Source organism: Eptatretus burgeri, chromosome 14 (genome assembly GCF_056783735.1).
Source record: "Eptatretus burgeri isolate ZD-2024b chromosome 14, Ebu_testis_v1, whole genome shotgun sequence".
NCBI classification, from domain to species: Eukaryota; Metazoa; Chordata; class Myxini; order Myxiniformes; family Myxinidae; genus Eptatretus; species Eptatretus burgeri.
The window spans coordinates 22248974-22267201 of NC_140974.1; the positions used below are offsets into that span (position 1 = coordinate 22248974).

General features: G+C 43.3%; 1 protein-coding gene across 8 annotated transcripts in view; it reads left to right on the forward strand.

Moving 5' to 3' along the window:
- LOC147012777 (tenascin-N-like) overlaps positions 1–18228 on the forward strand; it is a 342994-nt gene that overhangs the window by 74191 nt on the left and 250575 nt on the right. For 7 of the 8 annotated variants that reach the window (XM_085853955.1, XM_085853961.1, XM_085853957.1 and 4 more), the window contains exons 2-4: positions 13812–14258; positions 14800–15061; positions 15436–17223. In XM_085853955.1, coding sequence (XP_085710081.1) covers positions 13971–14258; positions 14800–15061; positions 15436–17223 — 2338 coding nt within the window. In that variant the 5' untranslated portion in view covers positions 13812–13970. Of the gene's footprint in view, positions 1–4095; positions 4218–13811; positions 14259–14799; positions 15062–15435; positions 17224–18228 lie in introns of those variants that run through there. The other variant, XM_085853954.1, reaches the window with a different exon arrangement.

Below are 18228 nucleotides of genomic sequence, written 5' to 3' on the forward strand. Positions count from 1 at the left end.
GGGGCGAGAGAAATCATTCTTGGATCAGGTCCAAGGAAATCATTCCCCCAAAAAGAGGCCCCACCCTTTCTCACCTTTGACCTCTGCTCAGATCGCACCTCCCCCACACCAAGCGCGGAGAAAATGGGCGGGAAAAATCCGCGCATCCGAAATCCGAAAAATTCGGAAAAATTTTCTGAAATCCGAAATTCGGATTTTCGAAATTCGAAATTCCGAAATCCGAAACATCCGAAATTCGGAAAAATCCGAAAAATCCGCGCACCATTGGAGGTTTCTCCTTGTTCTTTTTGCTCGCGTTGCGCTGGCTTTCGCAAATGCTATTCGTTGGTGCGTGGGATTGTGGTGTGGTTGCTTGTAGTTGTGGCATGACTGGTGGTTGGCGTTGTGGTTGCGAAGGTGGTTAGGTGATTGGGGTGGAGAAGGTGGTGAGGCGATGTTGGTGATTGGGGGTAAAGTGGTGAGGATGGCGTGGTTTGTGGAGAGGCGTATGTGGTTGTGGTGGAGGGGTTGTGGTGGAGGTTGCTGTGAAGTGATTGTTGAGAGCGATGTTGGTGGTGGTAGTTTGGTTGTGGTTGATGGTTGAGGCGATCGTGGTTATTGTGATGGTAGCATGGTTGGCGTTGTGCTTAAGGTGGTTGTTGTAATGGTGGTTGAGATGTGGTTGGTCCAAAATAACGATAGAAAAAGAAAAACACTACCTCAAAGGATCACACCCTTCTGACACGAATAATTCCCATTAAACAATGGTGGGGAAATCTAACTGAACACAGACTTATCGATTTAACTGAACTCCGGACCTTTATGGTGTTGTGCGAATTTCCACAGCCGTAACAATATAATGAAGCTGAAGCCTATCTACCTGCTTGCTGGAAAAAAAAAATCCCTACAAATTAAGAACTCCCAGATCCCATCAACTTTGGGAGTTGACGACTTTACCAAAACCCTGCTACAAAAGCTCCAATCAAAAACGAGCACGTCATATGAACCTACTCAAATCCGGAGAATATTTGCTAAGACTTGTTTGGAACATGACCTCAGAAGAACATAAAAATCATGAAAAACCTTTAAGTTTATCAATTATCCTTGAAATTTCAATTTTTTGAGCTGTACGACATAAACTACGAAGCCCATAACCTCTGGGTCTCCTTTTGATTGTATTAGCAAAATACTCGTAACTGAAAACATTACCTTAAGAAACTGACCCAGTACCTTGTACCCTGTCATTAAGGCCCAAAGGTGACATCTCACATAGGGTCCTAATCCGAAAGCCTCTTTGTCTCCAAGCTCAAAATTACACTCCTCTTTATTATCAAAATCATTAGCATTAACTGAGTCTATAATTTGAATGGAAAAACGACTAAAAACATGCCCAACTTCATTGAAATTATTATATAAATCTCTATTATAATACCAAGCTTGCACACTAAAAACTCGGCTCACCATCACACGATCCCTATGAAACTGCTGTGGCACTTAGCGGACATGCCGAGAATGTTTGGGAAGTCTTGGCGTTCCATAGTACCACTTGCATTTTGCACAATGCGTATTTTTGTCATTCTCCGTGTACGGTCTGTCGTCTGCTACCAGCTATGTTGTACTACTAACCCGTGCATGTGCATGGGTATCGCTAGTATCTCTTAATACCAGACGATACATCAGACTGATGTCCATTCAAACGTTGATGTAAATATTGAGAAATTTTACCAACATATTGCAATCCACAATCTCCACAAGTGAGAAGAGAAATAATGTACTTTGATTTGCATCCCAATAAGCATTCACAATCAACAACAAAAGTCTTACCTGTCACATGACAAAAGTTTCACAAGGTCTAAAAACTTTACAACACAAACATAAAGAAGAATTACACTTAAAAAAACAGTTTTACAAGTACTTGACAAAACATACTAACTTACACTGTATGCTTTTTCATTTTTTGTAAGCCTGACATTGTTGTCACTCTTTTCGGTTTTTGACATAGTCAAGTTGGCTCAGACCAGACAGAAGAAACAGGCTGATCAGGATACCTATTGGAGAAGAGCTGCCTTGCTTAAGGAGGGCTTATGCCCTTTATCAGCAAAGGGATTACCTTTTGTACCTTTTGTTGGTTGCTTTAGGCAGCCATCTTTGGCTGGAAGAGCATAGGATTAATTATATAATATTGTGTATATGTGTGGTCTTTCTGGAGTGCAGACCCTTCACTTGTTTCAACTTTAATTTTTCAATGTTCTTCCGACGTCGTGAAACGATTACTATTTCATCTGAAAGTGAAACCTTTAACTCGCTTTGATCAGGATGTCTGCCTCCAACGTCATCTTAGATCATACATCAAGCACATTGCCTGTTATGGGGAATCCATCAAAGTGAGTTGCGTCATTATCATACATATAACAAGTGCAGACTCATTGCTCTCACTGGACTCTCTAAAGGAGTCGGTCATGTCACACATAACTCTGATGTGACATTCACGGCAATATGGGTCTTCAAGGGAGAGAATGGATGGACTGTTCGATGGGCAAGGTGGAGGGAGGGACAAATCAAGAGGGGAATAAAGTTTGTAAAAATAAAAGTTCTCATTGTGCACACGTGGAAATGTCGTTCGTGGCCCAGGAGGACAAAGAACTCCAGCCAGCAGTGTTGGGAATGGGGTTTCATGCGGTTTCGTGACTGAGAGCCTGGGAGGGCCCTGATGATACCTGAATGGAGAAATGGTTGGGAGTTGGAAATCAATTAGTAAGTCACTTAAGAGCACAATGTCGAACCTTTTGAACTCATTCATTATTTTCGCATAAGCGCAATCTATTGATTTTATATATAGGTTGTGATTGAAGAGTAGTGAAAGGTCAACTGCTGTAATAAATCAACTTTTTGTGCGAAAATACAATTTTACTTGTTCAGAAATGCCAAAGCTTTATTTTACTTGTGATTACTTCATTTTTTAATTTTATTGATTTATTTTTTACAAGCAAATATCACCCATCGCTTCGCTGGCGGGAATATTACAGGGGTGGGAGAAAGGGAGAGGAGGGAGAGAAAAATAGTGTGGTGGGAGGGGAGAGAGTGAGGAGGGAGGGGAGCAAGGAGGGGTGGGGGAGCGAGGAGGGGTAGGGAAGGGAGCGAGAGGTGAGACGAAGGGAAAGCAGACGTGCAGTGGAGCGTCAAATACGATTCATACTGTTTCTTATAAAGGAAAAACACTGAAGATGGAAACCAAATAATGTCTGAAATCCATTTTCTATCGGTCATTCTATAAACACGGGCCAGAGACAAACTCCACCTGGACATGTCCAGAGACAAACTCCCGTCCAGACATAAATACTGCCTGGACACGTTCAGAGACAAAGCTGTTAGGGTTAGCTGTTAACAAGTGAACAAACTTGTTCACAGCTTTACACTTTTGTGTAAAAAAAACAAAGTACAGAAAAATAGTGAAAAAATAGCAGCAAATCTGGTATAAAACAACAAAGTATGGAAAAAAAGAGTGAAAAAATTGCAACCACTTTGGTATCAAACAACAAAGTATGGAAAAACTAGTGAAACAATAGCAACCACTGGTATAAAACAACAAAGTATGGAAAAATTAGTGAAAAAATTGCAACCACTGGTATAAAACAACAAAGTATGGAAAAATTAGTGAAAAAATTGCAACCACTTTGGTATAAAACAACAAAGTATGGAAAAAAGAGTGAAAAAATTGCAACCACTGGTATAAAACAACAAAGTATGGAAAAATTAGTGAAAAAATTGCAACCACTTTGGTATAAAATAATAAAGTATGGAAAATTTCATGAAAAAATTGCACTGTAACCACCTAAATCTCCAAAATAATTTTAATAAATAGGAAAGGAAATGTATCCTTTTGCTATTTTTGGGGGAAAAATAGTTTTTATATTGCACTGAGATACCAAAAATAGGGGAAAAGAATATTTTTGCTGACTGCAAATTGATTAGGGTGGCAACACAGTTACATAGTTTAATTGCTGGGCTGGCAGGATGGATTATAATCCATACCTATAATTATAGGTATGCATGCACACTTGCTTCTGAGCTGTCTACCCTGTGTTTGAATTTTCACCTGACCATAAACTGTTACTCTGGTGCCTCACATGCAGGGCGAGGTATAAATCTATAGGAAGGGCGTTATTCGAGAGGACCCATTTTCCAGCAATGGTGTCTGGTGAACGTTAACTAACCCATGGTGTCTTTTGTGAAAACAGGTGAGTTGTCCCCGGCATCTTGAACAAATTACGAATTCCTGCTCAAATAAGCTTCAGTCGAATGTCAGGCCTGGCCCCCCTGGTCGTGAAAGACTTGGCCCCAAAAAGTACCCCCTCCTCCCTCCCCCTTCTCCCCCACCCTCACAAACACACAAAAAGGTGACAATAATTGGAACCGTTAAAGTAGTGGTAATAGCATTAGTTAATGGAATTGCTTGTATTGCATTGGTTGGAGAAGGTAAAGGAAATTATAGAAACTCACCTTTTCACCATTATTCGTTTTAAAATTAATTTTCTCCACAACCGCCTGTGCAATTGACACAACACTTTCAACATAGGGCACCTACCCATGGATAATTTTTTTCAACAAGGTTACATGATGATTGGATGGAAAATGCAGCCAGCGTTCAAAAAAATCAGTTTTCTGTAGGCATGAGTTTCAGGGTGTTTCAAATATCAGGAACAAATGGCCTCGACCTCATTGCTCGGCCTCGGCCAAATAAATTTATTTTTTATCTATGTTCAAGTTATACAAATGATAGTTTTTCACACAAATACCATCCATCGTTGAAAATCCTGGAAATTACATGTGGTTGAATATTTTCATTTTAGGAGTGTGGTGATCTTTTCTTGTGCAGCCTTTTCTTTTCTTCTCGCTAGCTATCTTGTGCAGCCTGTGGCTGCTGGTTGCATCATTTGCTGGGGGAATAGCTGTGCTGTTGATGCAGTGTCCTCTATTACCAGGACACTGGTACTCATTTCCCCAAACTCAGAAGTATGACAGGCTGAGTCAACCCCACCTGGTGTGAATTCAACAGAAGGGGCTCGAACTGAAGAAACACCCTGAGAAGCACCCAAGTCAATGGTTCGTCAGTAACGTGTTACAACGATTGAAAGCAACTGGAAGAATTGCTGATAAATCTTGTACTGGTCGTCCTCACTCTTCTACAGATGGAACCAATTCTGAAAATGTTCTTGCAGTGGTTGCAAGAAACCCCCAAAAATTCGTTGAGAAAAATTAGTGAAGAAGCCGGAGTTAGCCGTTCTTCCGCTGCAAGAATTTTAGAGGCAAACAAACACCACCCATGTAAGGTTACCTTTGTTCAAGCTGTTCATGGAGATGATGCCGATCGAAGTATGGGATTTTGTTCGTGGGTAATGCATAGACTTGATTTTGAACCAACATTGTTATCTCACATCATGTTCAGTGATGAAGCCTCATTCCATTATACCGGGAGAGTCAACCGTCATATTTACCAAAATTGGAGCGATGAGAATCCTAATTGGACTGATGAAGCTCATGTTCAATATGAACCTCAAATTATGGTGTGGTGTGCCATTCATGGTGACATTTTGTTCGGCCCCTACTTTTACGAAGAGACTGTTTCCGCTGCTAGCTACCTCGCAATGTCACAATAGGTTTTAGTTCCTTGTTTGTATGATATGGCTTTTGCGCAGTTGAGAAAAGTGTGATTTCAACAGGACAGGGCACCAACACGTTATGCTACGACTATCCGAAACTGGCTGGATTAAACAATATCTTTTAGGTGGATAGGGTACAGTGGCCCAGTAGAATGGCCCTCACGTATTCCAGATCTAACTAACACCACTGGAATTTTTTTCACTGAAATCCGTGGTTTATAGAACAAGACCAAGCAGTATAGCAGAACTGAAGGAAAACATTCCGAAGGAATGTGCTGACATCAGTCTTTCCTTCTTAAGAAACGTTCAGAGAAACATACGTGCAAGTTAACAGGAAATCAATTTGAAAATTTAATAAATTAAAAGTAAAATGTGTATTTTTTTTTCTCTTGGGTCCAGACTTCTGAGACACTCTTTATTGAAATGTATCACAATGTATATACTTAAAAAAAAAAAACATTTTATTTGTCGTTATGGGCCTTTTCTGAATGTGGACCAGGTGCCGAGGCGCCATTGGTGCCAATTTAAACCCAGTGTTGCTGTTGTTGACCCTTGGCTTTGATCCCAAATGGAACTGGATGAGACTGATAAATTGCTGTTCTATTGTGGCGCCATCATGTGGTGCTCATCGTGGAACATGTCACAGTTTCGTGTTGATGCTAAGCTGACTGTCCCTTATTGTTCCCTGTATAAGTACCGCAGTGGTCCTCTAAAGAGGGATCAGAGGCAAATACTGCAATTTCAATCAACACTAAAATTATTTAAGGAAGTTAATTTGATCGATGTCCCTGTCCCCCAACTTGGTGGCTTCGCCATAATAAATAGATGGCTCCTAAATAATTCTATAAACCATCTGGAGTTTTGGGGGGTTTGTTAAATTGGCCTTTCTCGTGGAAAATTTACATATTACATATAATGCAAAAGGACGAAGCTTTTGGACCCCCTCAGCCTTCCTCTTCCACTTCCCATGGATTCCTCTCCATTTCTTCCACTTCTCTCTTCTCAGCTTCATTTCCATGTTTCCTTGTTTTCACAGACTCCCCTACCCTTTATATTAGTTTTCACTTTTATCACCCTCATCTAATTCCATGAGGATGTCTTGCATACTGAGATGTAATATTGGTGATTTCCGCATATTGTGCTGCCAATTGTGGAAATGAAAGCAAATGAGGGACTACCTCCACCACGGACCATGGTCCAAAGAGCTTTTAGCTGCGATCGGTCAGCAAAATGCCCAATCTTTTGCAAGACCTTGGACTCAATCATCCAGCTTTGGTGGAATGTCCTGGTGGTGAACTTCATGTGATTTCTGAGTTTCAACACCGCTGATAACATGCACTCTTCTCACCAAAATCAAGCTGCGGTGGTGATGAACACACTGGACTCAACGCTGCTGGAATTGTTCTCAATATTAACAGTTAGGTTATGAAAAATACCAGAATTACATAACTTATGTAATTGCAATATTTTAATCAGTGTGCTAACAGTTGCAGTGGTGAATTCTCAACTTCCCTTCAGTGTGTGTTTTATTTTAAAAGGGGAACCTAAATGTTCAGATAACCTGGACGCAAATCTATCCAGTGATACTCGACAAAACAGATATGACGTTTCTTTTTCCGATTTGCGATTTATAAAGGGAATTCTTCTTTTTCACACTTAGCCATGACGTCACACCTGGGAGCCGACCACCATATCCATACTGCGTCCGGGTTACATCATGATACGATTTGACTAAAATGGCAAAAAAAATCTCCAGGTTCCACAAGTATGCCGAGTTGATGCATCCTTGGTGCTTGTATAGTTATACAAAACCAAGATGGTTTCATGCTACACCAAAGGCAAAAACACTCTAAGTTTGCCAGAAATTGGACAAGGTTTGTCCGAAATACCCAAGTGTGGATCGGGCCTACAAAATGTTCACTTGTGTTCTCGTAACATGTTACAGGGTACTGTTATGAAACAACAGAGATGGTGAGATGTTGTGGTTATCCACCACAATTGAAAAAGGATACCATAATCCCTATTAAGAAACAGCCATCACTCAAAACTGTAAGACTATCTCCACCCAGCTATCAGCGCATGTATACGGGCAATTTGAGTGATGAATCAAACACCCCACCTTGCCTCCAATCCCTACAATACCACCACCACAACACAAGCACCACTCCCCCATTCCCTCCACTGGGGTGGGACATTGACACAGTGACACAGCATGGCATGGACACAGCAGTGGGACATGATACAGCATGGACACGACGGTGGGGACATGGCATAGCACGGACACAATGGTGGGACCCAACACAGCACAGCCACGGACAAGAATGGCGGCCCAGTAAGGTATGAAATGGGACAATCCTGTAACATTCAGGACACTTGGTCAGCCTGTGACAGTGGGGCAAAGCATGCATTGGCCATTTTGTCAGTGGTGTCCGAGTGTGCCTGGGCAGTGTCCTTGCTGTGTCATACCCTGTCCATGGCATGCCGTGCCTGTGTCCATGCCATGTCTGTGCTGTGTTTCTGCTGGAGTCATATAAGTTCTGATTTATCAATCAATACTAATCCCTCATAAACCATCATTTGAATGGAAAAACAAAACCTACCAATCTGTAGAGAACATGGGACCGGCATTTTCATCTTCGCTAACACCTCCCTCGTCTCCATCTTCATTTCAGGTCAGGTATGGGAGCATGTGCCAGAACAGCGCGTCGCTGCATCCACTTTCCGCCGGTACTCCAGGGGCCTCCGTCTGGCCATCCCCCAGGCAGATGCCAGGCCCATCCCCATCTCCTTGAGATGATGGTCAACCTGCTGCAACCATGAGGCACGTGGTCGGCCCACTGGCCTCCTCCACTCATGAGACTCCCTCGCTGAGAGAATCTGGTGAGCAGGATCAGCGTCAGGAAAACGAGCCACATGTCCATACAGCCGCAGCTGACGCTCACGGACTATGCAGGTAACAAATCTCATCCGAGTCTCTCTCAGCAACCGCTCGTTGGACACAAAATCCGACCAGCGATAGCCAAGGATTCTCCGAAGACACCTGGTACCAAAGGAATTAAGTCTCCGTCTCAGATCCTTGGTCAAAGTCCAAGTCTCGCACCCATAGAGCAAGACTGGAAGTACCAAGGACCTGAAGACTCGGACTTTCGTCCTCCCGCACAGGTACCGGCAGCGCCACACCCCATGATCCAGTGAATCCATGACTCCCCAGGCCCGACCCAGACGTCTATTGACCTCCGGCTCACAACCTGCGGAGACATGAATATCACTGCCAAGGTAAGTGAATCTATCCACGACCTCAACATCCTCACCACAAACAGACACAGACAGGACAGCAGCATCCAAGATGTCACCGAAAGCCTGGATCTTTGTTTTGACCCAAGAAATCCGTAATCCCAACGGCTCCGACTCCTCATTCAGCACCTCGAGGGCCCCCAAGAGGATGTCTAAAGTCTCCGCAAAGATGACTGCATCATCTGCAAAATCAAGGTCCGAGATCTTGACATTGCCAAACGATGCACCGCAACTTGATCTCTCCGACATCCTCCCAAAAATCCAGTCCATACAAGTGCTGAAAAGTGTGGGGGCAAGTACACACCCCTGACGAACTCCAGTAACAACTGGAAATAAGTCAGAGATGGTACCACCACACTTCACAGCACTCTCAGTACCAGAGTAGAGTTCAGACATCAGATCGATCAGTTTTGGTGGCACCCCACGAAGACCAAGAATCCTCCAGAGGACATCCCGATTCACTGAATCGAACGCTTTACAGAGATCAACATAGGCTGCAAGCAGCCCCTGCCGAAACTCTCGTCTGCGTTCGGTGAGGACACGAAGTGCAAGGATACGGTCAATCGTTGACCTCTTTGGTGTAAAGCCTGACTGCTCTGGACGCTGGTGCTCAAGCAGATGGTGGCGAACCCTATCAAGAATTATCCGAGCAAAGACCTTGCCCGGCACTGAGAGCAGCGTCACCCCTCGGTAGTTGTTGCAGTCTTGGCGATCACCCTTCCCTTTCCAGAGAGGGACAACAAGGCCCCTCTTCCAGTCAGTTGGGATGATGCCTGTGTTCCAGGCAGAGCACAAAACTGCATGCAACGACGCGAGTGCAGCATTTCCACCAGCCTTGAGAAGTTCGGCATGGATGCCACAGATCCCTGGAGCTTTGCCCCGTTTCAACTGGTTCACCGCAGCCCATGTTTCCACAAGCGATGGTGGACCACAGTTGATTCGAGGGTCAGCAACAGGGATTGTAACACCCTTGACGTCCAACTCGACAGCTGGGGGATCAGCCTGGTACAACCGCTCAAAGTAACCGGCCCAGCGGGCCTTCACTTCAGACTCCTCTGTCAAGAGCCTACCACTCTCTGCTCTAACTGCAGTGCTCCGAGGGATGGGCTTGGATGAACGTAATGCGCGAATTGCCAAATGCGCGAATTGCCAAATCTTCATTTGAATCGCTCAAATAAGGCTCAAAATGATGGCTCCATGATTCACCTGAAAACTTTTCCATCACTAATTTTGTCTACAATCGTTTCTGCAAAATCCCACTGATCAGTTTCAACATACTGAGAACATTGAGAGTTGCTAATGACGGTGGAATCAGTATCTGATTCCGAGCTTGAAATACAGTGTTTCTCTATATAAGCCGCCATTTGGATCAAGGTGGGTTATGAGTGTAATGCCATTGGTAAAAAAATCGACACTCTACGGCTTTTTTTGTGATTGCTTTCGGGCAATCACAAAATGATTGCCAAAAATATTCAAACTTTTTTCCCTTCAATTATATCGCCATGAATGATTTTCAAAGGTTTTCAGTAAAAAAAAAAAAAAAATTGCCTTTGGGTTCCCCTTTAAACGAATATAGAAGCCCTTTGATGGGTTGGAGTTATTTTATTAAACTACAAGATATGATGTTTCGCAGCAATAAGCATTGTTTGGAAACACTTGGGGCCAAATTTACGAAAGGCGTTTAAGAGTTAAACGCATGTTGAATCGCTAATAGTGCAATGATCACCAATTCAAAGTTAGTTGAGTGTTTATCGACAAAGAGTGTTTATCGAACGTGTGATCAAAACCGAATTAATAGCATTTAAAGAACAATTAAACTTTTACATGCCTGCAAGGGCATATTAAAGAGTGTGTTTAAGGCCTTTAAGCAACAATTTCGTGGCTTATAATTGATAGTTTACATGGCATAGTGAATATGGCTGTGTTAGGGGTGCTTGAATTAGCTCAAGAGGAGGCAGAAGAGGATAGGAATAGGGGAGTTCACTGAAATGCATTGAGAATATTCGAGGACAGATGCAATCATCTGGAGAAGTATGACAATATCAAATTTGTCTGGAGTTACAGACTCTCAAAGGAATCATTTTGTGGGCTGCTGATTCTCGTGTAAGATGACCTATATCAACCTACAATGAGGAGCAATGTGCCGAATCCCTTCCAACAATTGTCTGTGGTGCTGTGATTCAATGCAAGTGCATCATTTCAATTGGACGTGTAGATACGTGTGATGTTTCACAGCTAATCGGCTGTTTATCTCCCTTCCTAAATTGCTATTTAAATGGGAGATTAGCTGTGTGCAGACAACGATGTTTTGTAAGCATTTAAGGGTTAAGCTTGAGCTAGTAAGACTCTCATAAGAGCCTTTCCGAAATTTCGGTACTACATGTACAAATTATCTAATCCTATTTTATTTTACTTCTGGGATGTTTCATTTCAACAGTACAGCCTCGTGAGCTTGCCAAAGTCCGAAACCTTGGCCTCGCATCAGGTGTGCTTATATGTTCTTTATTTATTCGACATCCTATGGATGTAAATGAACACTCGTTTTACTCTATGTGCGTTGCACATCACGTGCAGTGAATTTCACCTCCCTGTATCTTGTATTTATTGTTATTTTAAAAAAAACAACTTCCAATGGAGTTCTGCAGTTCCAATGGAAGAGATGTAATTACTCTTTTATGGAAGGTGTTTGTCGAGTCTGTTAATCCTCAAAAATAGACTGTAGTGAACACAGTCATGTTAAAAGATTGGCCTTTAAAACCATACTCGAATTGTTCTTATGAAGGGACAGACGAATACACAAATACAAGCCAGTAGGAGGCGATGGGTCACCGAGCATGGAAACTATAAGATATAGAGCAAAATGGATGTCATATAGTGGATAAGGAATCACCTTAAGATTATGCATATCAAATCTCATCCAGTTCCATCTACTGATAACTACTCGGTATCCATTTGAATGAAAAGTACCGAAAATGCGGTTTGCAATCGGAAATCCCCAAAGTTCGAGGGGGTGCTGTGGGTGAACAAAAATCTCAATCGAAAATCCGGCTCAATCGTTTGTGCACGATGAATTCCAGACGATTAGTGTGAATTTTCATCACCATCCGTCCATAACCCTAGGAGCAGTAGCATTAGGCACGAAAGCACCTCCAGCTCTCGCATATTATCGATTTTTGCACTAATTGACCTTTGACCCTTGACCGAAGCGAAATCGGTCAATATGTCCTGAGGCAAAGTTGTCGTACTCATTGAGTACCATGAACTTGCAAAGTTTCATTCGTATCGATGCACTCACCTGGTCGCTAGGGGGCCTTCAATTTTCACCAATTTTTGCGCATACCCTAATTGTCGGGGGCGCTGCGGGTAAATATTCCATATATCACAAAAACCGGAATCTATTTGATAGAGCATCACCTGTAGATCATTCCTGCCAAATTTAATAACCCTACGTGGGATAATGGCTTTCGGAATTGATTTCGCGTGAACGGTACCGATTTTGACGGTTTTTCGGTTGTTGCTAGGGAACCAAAGTGTCCCTAGCAACCATCACAATTTCCAAAGCACTAGGTCATAAGATGTACCTACCACCCGAGTTTGGTCAAAATCCGCCCACGTTCACTACCAATTATGCTGATGACAAACGAACAAACAGACAGAATTACTGACAATAAGGGTCACCTATTTCGGCGACCCAATACACTGTGTTTTATATAGGTAGATGTGTTCATTTTGGTTATATTTTGTCAATTTTTCACAATTAGTCAATGAACCATGAATTGCCTCCTCCACTGAAAGTGGACAGAGGTTATATTTTCACCCCTGTCTGTTTGTCTGCGAGCAGGATATCTCAAAAAGTGATGGACAAAGTCGGACGAAATTTGGTGGATAGGTTGGATGTATGACAAGGACGAACCGATTCAACTTATATTCGGTGAAGATCCGGATCTGGGTCTAGAGACTAGAATTTTATTACTTTGTAAGTGATTTTTCACCATCGGGCCAAAAACGATATATAGTACGAGAACTCAAAAAGTTACGGATGAATTGTGATGAAACTTATTGTACGGAATGGGGGAGTGACAAGGATGAAGTGACTCAATTTTGCTGAAGATCCGGGTTCGGATCTGGAGACGAGAATATTTTTAATTACCTCCGCCACCCAAGGTAGACAGAGGTTATGTTTTTACCACTGTCTGTTTGGCTGTTTACTTATTTGTCTGTGACAGGATATCTCAAAAGGTTGTTGACGGATTCAGACAAAATTTGGTGGAGAGGTTGGGTGTGTGACGAGGATGAAATGATTTTTACTGAGAGAAGACTATTACAAAATTTGGTTGTGAGGATCCTTGTTTATTCTACTAACAGTCAGCTATTACTCCAGTGCATATCACACAACCCTGTGGATAGGATATTAAATCGGCTGTCTGGTGTGCTCTCGCTTTATGGAAAAAGATAATGTTTTTATTTATTTCGCAGAAGCAGCTTCTTTTCCGGTACTGCACCTACATAGACCTTGGCAACAGATCATTTAGGATAGTTGTGTCAAAAACTGTAAAATGATATCCGGGTTTAGATTACAGGTAAACAATGTGTCGATTCTTGAACTGAGTTTTATTGGCTGACTAAGTTACCAAATTTAATGAATTAAAAAGCTGAGTAAAAGCTAACGGGGTGTGGATGCAACATCAATGTGACTGCTCAAATGCTCTCTTCCTATATCTAAACCTCTGTGTCATATCTTTGTGTACCCATTTAACTCATTCTCATGGAAACAAATGGAATGCTTGAAGGTTAGCTCACAGTCATTCTTCAAATGTTTGTTGATATTACTTTTTGTGTTTATATGTATTGTTTTTAAAATGTTTTTTTTTTTTTTAGAAAACCACGAGCTGCATGCAGACTTCTGTGTCTGCGAACAAGGTTTTACAGACACGACCAAGATCTCGTCATTTTTTTTGGAGAGGAAAAGAGCACCAGACGGTCTTCTGTGGATCAGCATATTAACCTGAAGGAGGGGATCTCCTGGACGTGGCCACAATGCCACAAGGCAGCCCTGTGCTACTGCTTTTGGTGTCTGTGGCATTGGTAGATGCCAGAGTGTTGCGGATGCTTCAGGCACGTCGATCTGAGGCTCATTCTACGGGGCCGCAGACCTTAGAGGCATTTACAGATGGTGTCAGTGAAGAGCCGGTGCTCTTCAACCACATCTACAACATCAATTTACCTGCAATGGGCTCGCTGTGTGACGTGTCTGTGAAAAGTGGTGGTCATGCCAGTAGTCAGGGGGGTGAGTTCATTTCTCCCAGTGATGGAGAATCGACGAAGGTAAGAAATTAGCTTCCTTCTCCTTCGATAATTGCTCCCCCACACCACCCATTCCTCAGTCCTTTTCTTCAGTATAACTAACTTGTTCATGATTATACGGTTGGTCTCCTGAACCTATGGCTTAGAGGTATGCGCAGCCACCTTTGAGCTGTCTAGCCAGGGTTTGAATCTCCACCCAGCTGGAAACTACACAGCGGCGTCCCAGAAAATGATGCTACCCACATTCATGCGCTGAATATGAAAGAATAAGAAAAAAATTCTGAAAGAACTCGAGGATGCATTATGTGAGGATGGGAAGAGAATCCTATCTCCAACCTATCAAAACCTGGTAGCAGATATTAGAGTAAGGAACCGAGCTGTGATTATGTACTTGAGATGGCCGACAAGATATTAAATTACTGCGTACTTAGAATTGTTACATACTGATAATATTATTGTGTGTCCCATTACTTTTGGTCGTATAGCATGCAAAATTGTTTTTAGACATCGATCATGAATTTCAATCCAGTTCTGCCTAACTCATTCACTTCTTGCCTGTCAGATCTCCACTCAGACCCGTGAGAGCCGGTCATCCACGGAGCGAACGCTGGACCCTGGAAACCATATTGTATTCACACATCGCATCAACATCCCTAACCTGGCATGCGGGTGCATGGGTTCGGGATCTGGACATTCTCCTCCTCCTCCTGACGTTCTGAGCCTTCTCAACCGCTTACAAGCCCTTGAGCAAGAAATCTCATCCCTTAGGCAGTTGTGCCAGCCAACGACGGGAGGATGCTGCGATGCTGCTGCTGCTGCTGCAGGTCGGTTTGGATAATTTGGATTAGAATATATTTGGCACTGAGAAAATTACAAGTGTTTCTTTTACTTAATCAACATTCTGGATTGGTAGTTCTTATAAGATTAGCTTGAGTGCAGTGGTGATTTAGTGGGGAGACAATGGACTCGAGCTGCTCTCAGAAGAACTATCTTGTCAATATCAGATTGTCATCCCAGATATTGCCTGCGCGTATACACTTGAGGGCAGCGCTATTAAGAATTTGGATTCTAAGCTTCTGGAAGCAAAACCACTTGTGAATTTGTTAGCATCTTTTAAAGTTTGTGCAATCAGCCCACAATGTACATATTGACTTTGAATATAATCTTTGTGAAATCATGTCCATGTTTTCTCCAACAGCTGGACATAAGGACTACCTCCCAGCTTGCAGTGGCCATGGTACTTTTCTCCTAGATATTTGTGGCTGCTTTTGTGACAATGACTGGACAGGCAAAAACTGCAGTGAGAGACGCTGCCCCGAAGACTGCAGCGAGCGGGGTCACTGCGTTGATGGCACCTGTATTTGTGAGGAGGGCTTCATCGGTGAAGACTGTTCTCAGCAGGTCTCGAACTGCCCCGAAAACTGCAACGATCGTGGACTTTGCGTGGACGGAGAGTGCGTATGCGATGCGGCATATGGAGGTCTCTACTGCGGGGAGCTGCTCTGTCCAATGGATTGCTATGACCGGGGTCGCTGTATTGACGGGAAGTGCTATTGTGAAGAGGGCTTCACTGGCGAAGACTGTGGGAAGGTTAAGTGTCCCAATGGTTGCCATAACAAAGGCCATTGCATCAACGGAGAATGCGCCTGCTTTGAAGGATTCACGGGGTTGGATTGCAGCGAGAAATCATGTCCCAATTCATGCAATGGCAGAGGCCGATGCGTAAACGGAGTGTGCATCTGCAATAAACCTTACACCGGTCGAGACTGTGGACACTTGCAATGCCCTAACAATTGCAGCGGTCACGGGCAGTGTGTCAATGGTGCATGTGTGTGTGACTCAGGTTTCACTGCCGAAGACTGCGCTGAGAAACGGTGTCCGGGTGACTGTAATAACCATGGGCACTGCATCGACGGTGTATGTGTGTGTGATATGGGGTTTGTAGGAGAGAACTGTGCAGAAAGACAATGTCCAAGTAACTGCAACGACCGAGGCAAATGCATGAGTGGTACCTGCATTTGCAAAGAGGGGTTTACGGGAAATGACTGCGGCGATTTGCGTTGTCCCAGTGACTGCAAAGACAGGGGCCAATGTGTGAGTGGAGTGTGTGTCTGTCATGAACCATTTACTGGTGAAGATTGTGGACAGACAAAATGTCTCAATAATTGCAATGACAATGGGTACTGTGTTGATGGTGTTTGCCATTGCCACCCAGGGTTCACGGGAGAAGACTGCATTATGAAGAAGTGTCCGAATTCCTGCAATGATAATGGCCAATGTATCAATGGAGTGTGCATCTGCATATATCCTTACACAGGGACTGACTGTGGAGAGAAACAATGCCCCGGTGATTGCAGTGGCCTCGGACGCTGTGTTGACGGTGTATGTATCTGTGATGCTGGGTTCACCGGTGAAAACTGTGGTGAAAAACGCTGTCCTGATGACTGCAGCAATCAAGGGAAATGTCTCGATGGGGTTTGCATGTGCAAGCCCGGGTTCACAGGAGATAATTGCTTCGAGAAACGATGCCCGAATGATTGCAGGGGCAATGGATATTGTGCGGATGGAGTTTGCGTTTGTGACATCGGTTTTATGGGTGAAGACTGTTCACAGCTGGGTTGCCCTGATGATTGCAGTGACCGGGGACAATGCGTCGATGGAACCTGCATCTGTATCACTGGCTACACGGGTCATGACTGCAGTGAGCTTCTCTGTCCAAACGACTGCCACAATCGTGGCCGATGTATCAATGGGCAGTGCCTTTGCCAAACAGGGTTCTCAGGATATGACTGCAGCAAGAAGCGTTGTCCTGGACGCTGCAGCAACAGGGGGCGTTGTGTCAATGGAGAGTGCATTTGCAATGCAGGATTTGCAGGGCGCGATTGCAGTGAATTTGCATGTCCTAATAACTGTAATGACAAAGGCGTGTGCGTAAATGGTTCCTGCATCTGTGATGAAAGCTACAGTGGTGAAGACTGCGCACAGGGTAAGAATTTCCATTCTTAATCAATTTATGGACTTGGGGAATAGCCTGGAGGTTTGCACACTTAACTCTGAGCTGTCTAGTCTGGGTTCGAATCTCTGCCCAGCTATAAACTGTCATCCTGGTGTTTAGCATTCTGGGAGAGGCATTGATGGACATCAATGGACCGTCCCCCGATGGATGTTAAACTGGGTGTCCCTTTTACCAGAATTTGCTGGATGTTAAAGATCCCATGGTGTTGTAACCTGAGGGAGATACTGCTTTGACAGAGCTAACATACTCAAAAATAATGATGATCAATTTCTTCTACAAAAGGGATGTGTTGCGAGGACACTTCAAATTTGATCTGGAATTTTCTTCATACTCATAATTAGATATTGAGTTCCTTCAAGTCATATTTGACTTCTGGTGACATCCGTGATCAGATTTTTCCAAACATCCTAACCCTGCACTGCTTCCCAAAGCTCTGACAGAGACAGCTTGGTTGCAGCTTTTACCCCATCCATCCAGCACATACACGGTCTGCCTCTCCCCTTAACCCTACACAACATGGTTGATTTCTCCAGACGTTTATTTTCTGCATGCATGATGTTTCCGAAGTATAACACTTTCTGTTTCAGCCTGAGTGCTTCTAATGCACACGGTAGTCTCATTTACTCAAGCACTGATTTGTTTGCTCTTCTTGCAGTCCGTGGAATTTTTAATATTCCTCTTCAACACCACATTTCAAAACTCTCAATCTTCTTCCTTTCTTTCATTTTCACTGTCCATGACTCACATCCACACATTACAAATGAAAATACCACAACAATCACCGGTCTCCTCTTGGTTTCAATTGTCACATCTTTATCTTTCCAGATCTTTGTTCATCCAGACATTGCTGTTCGCCCCAATTCGAACCGTCTGTTAATTTATCCTCCACATCCTCCATTCACTTCCATCATATAATCCAGGAAGATGAATCTTTCCACTCTTTCCACATGATCTTCTCCCAATTTGAATACATCG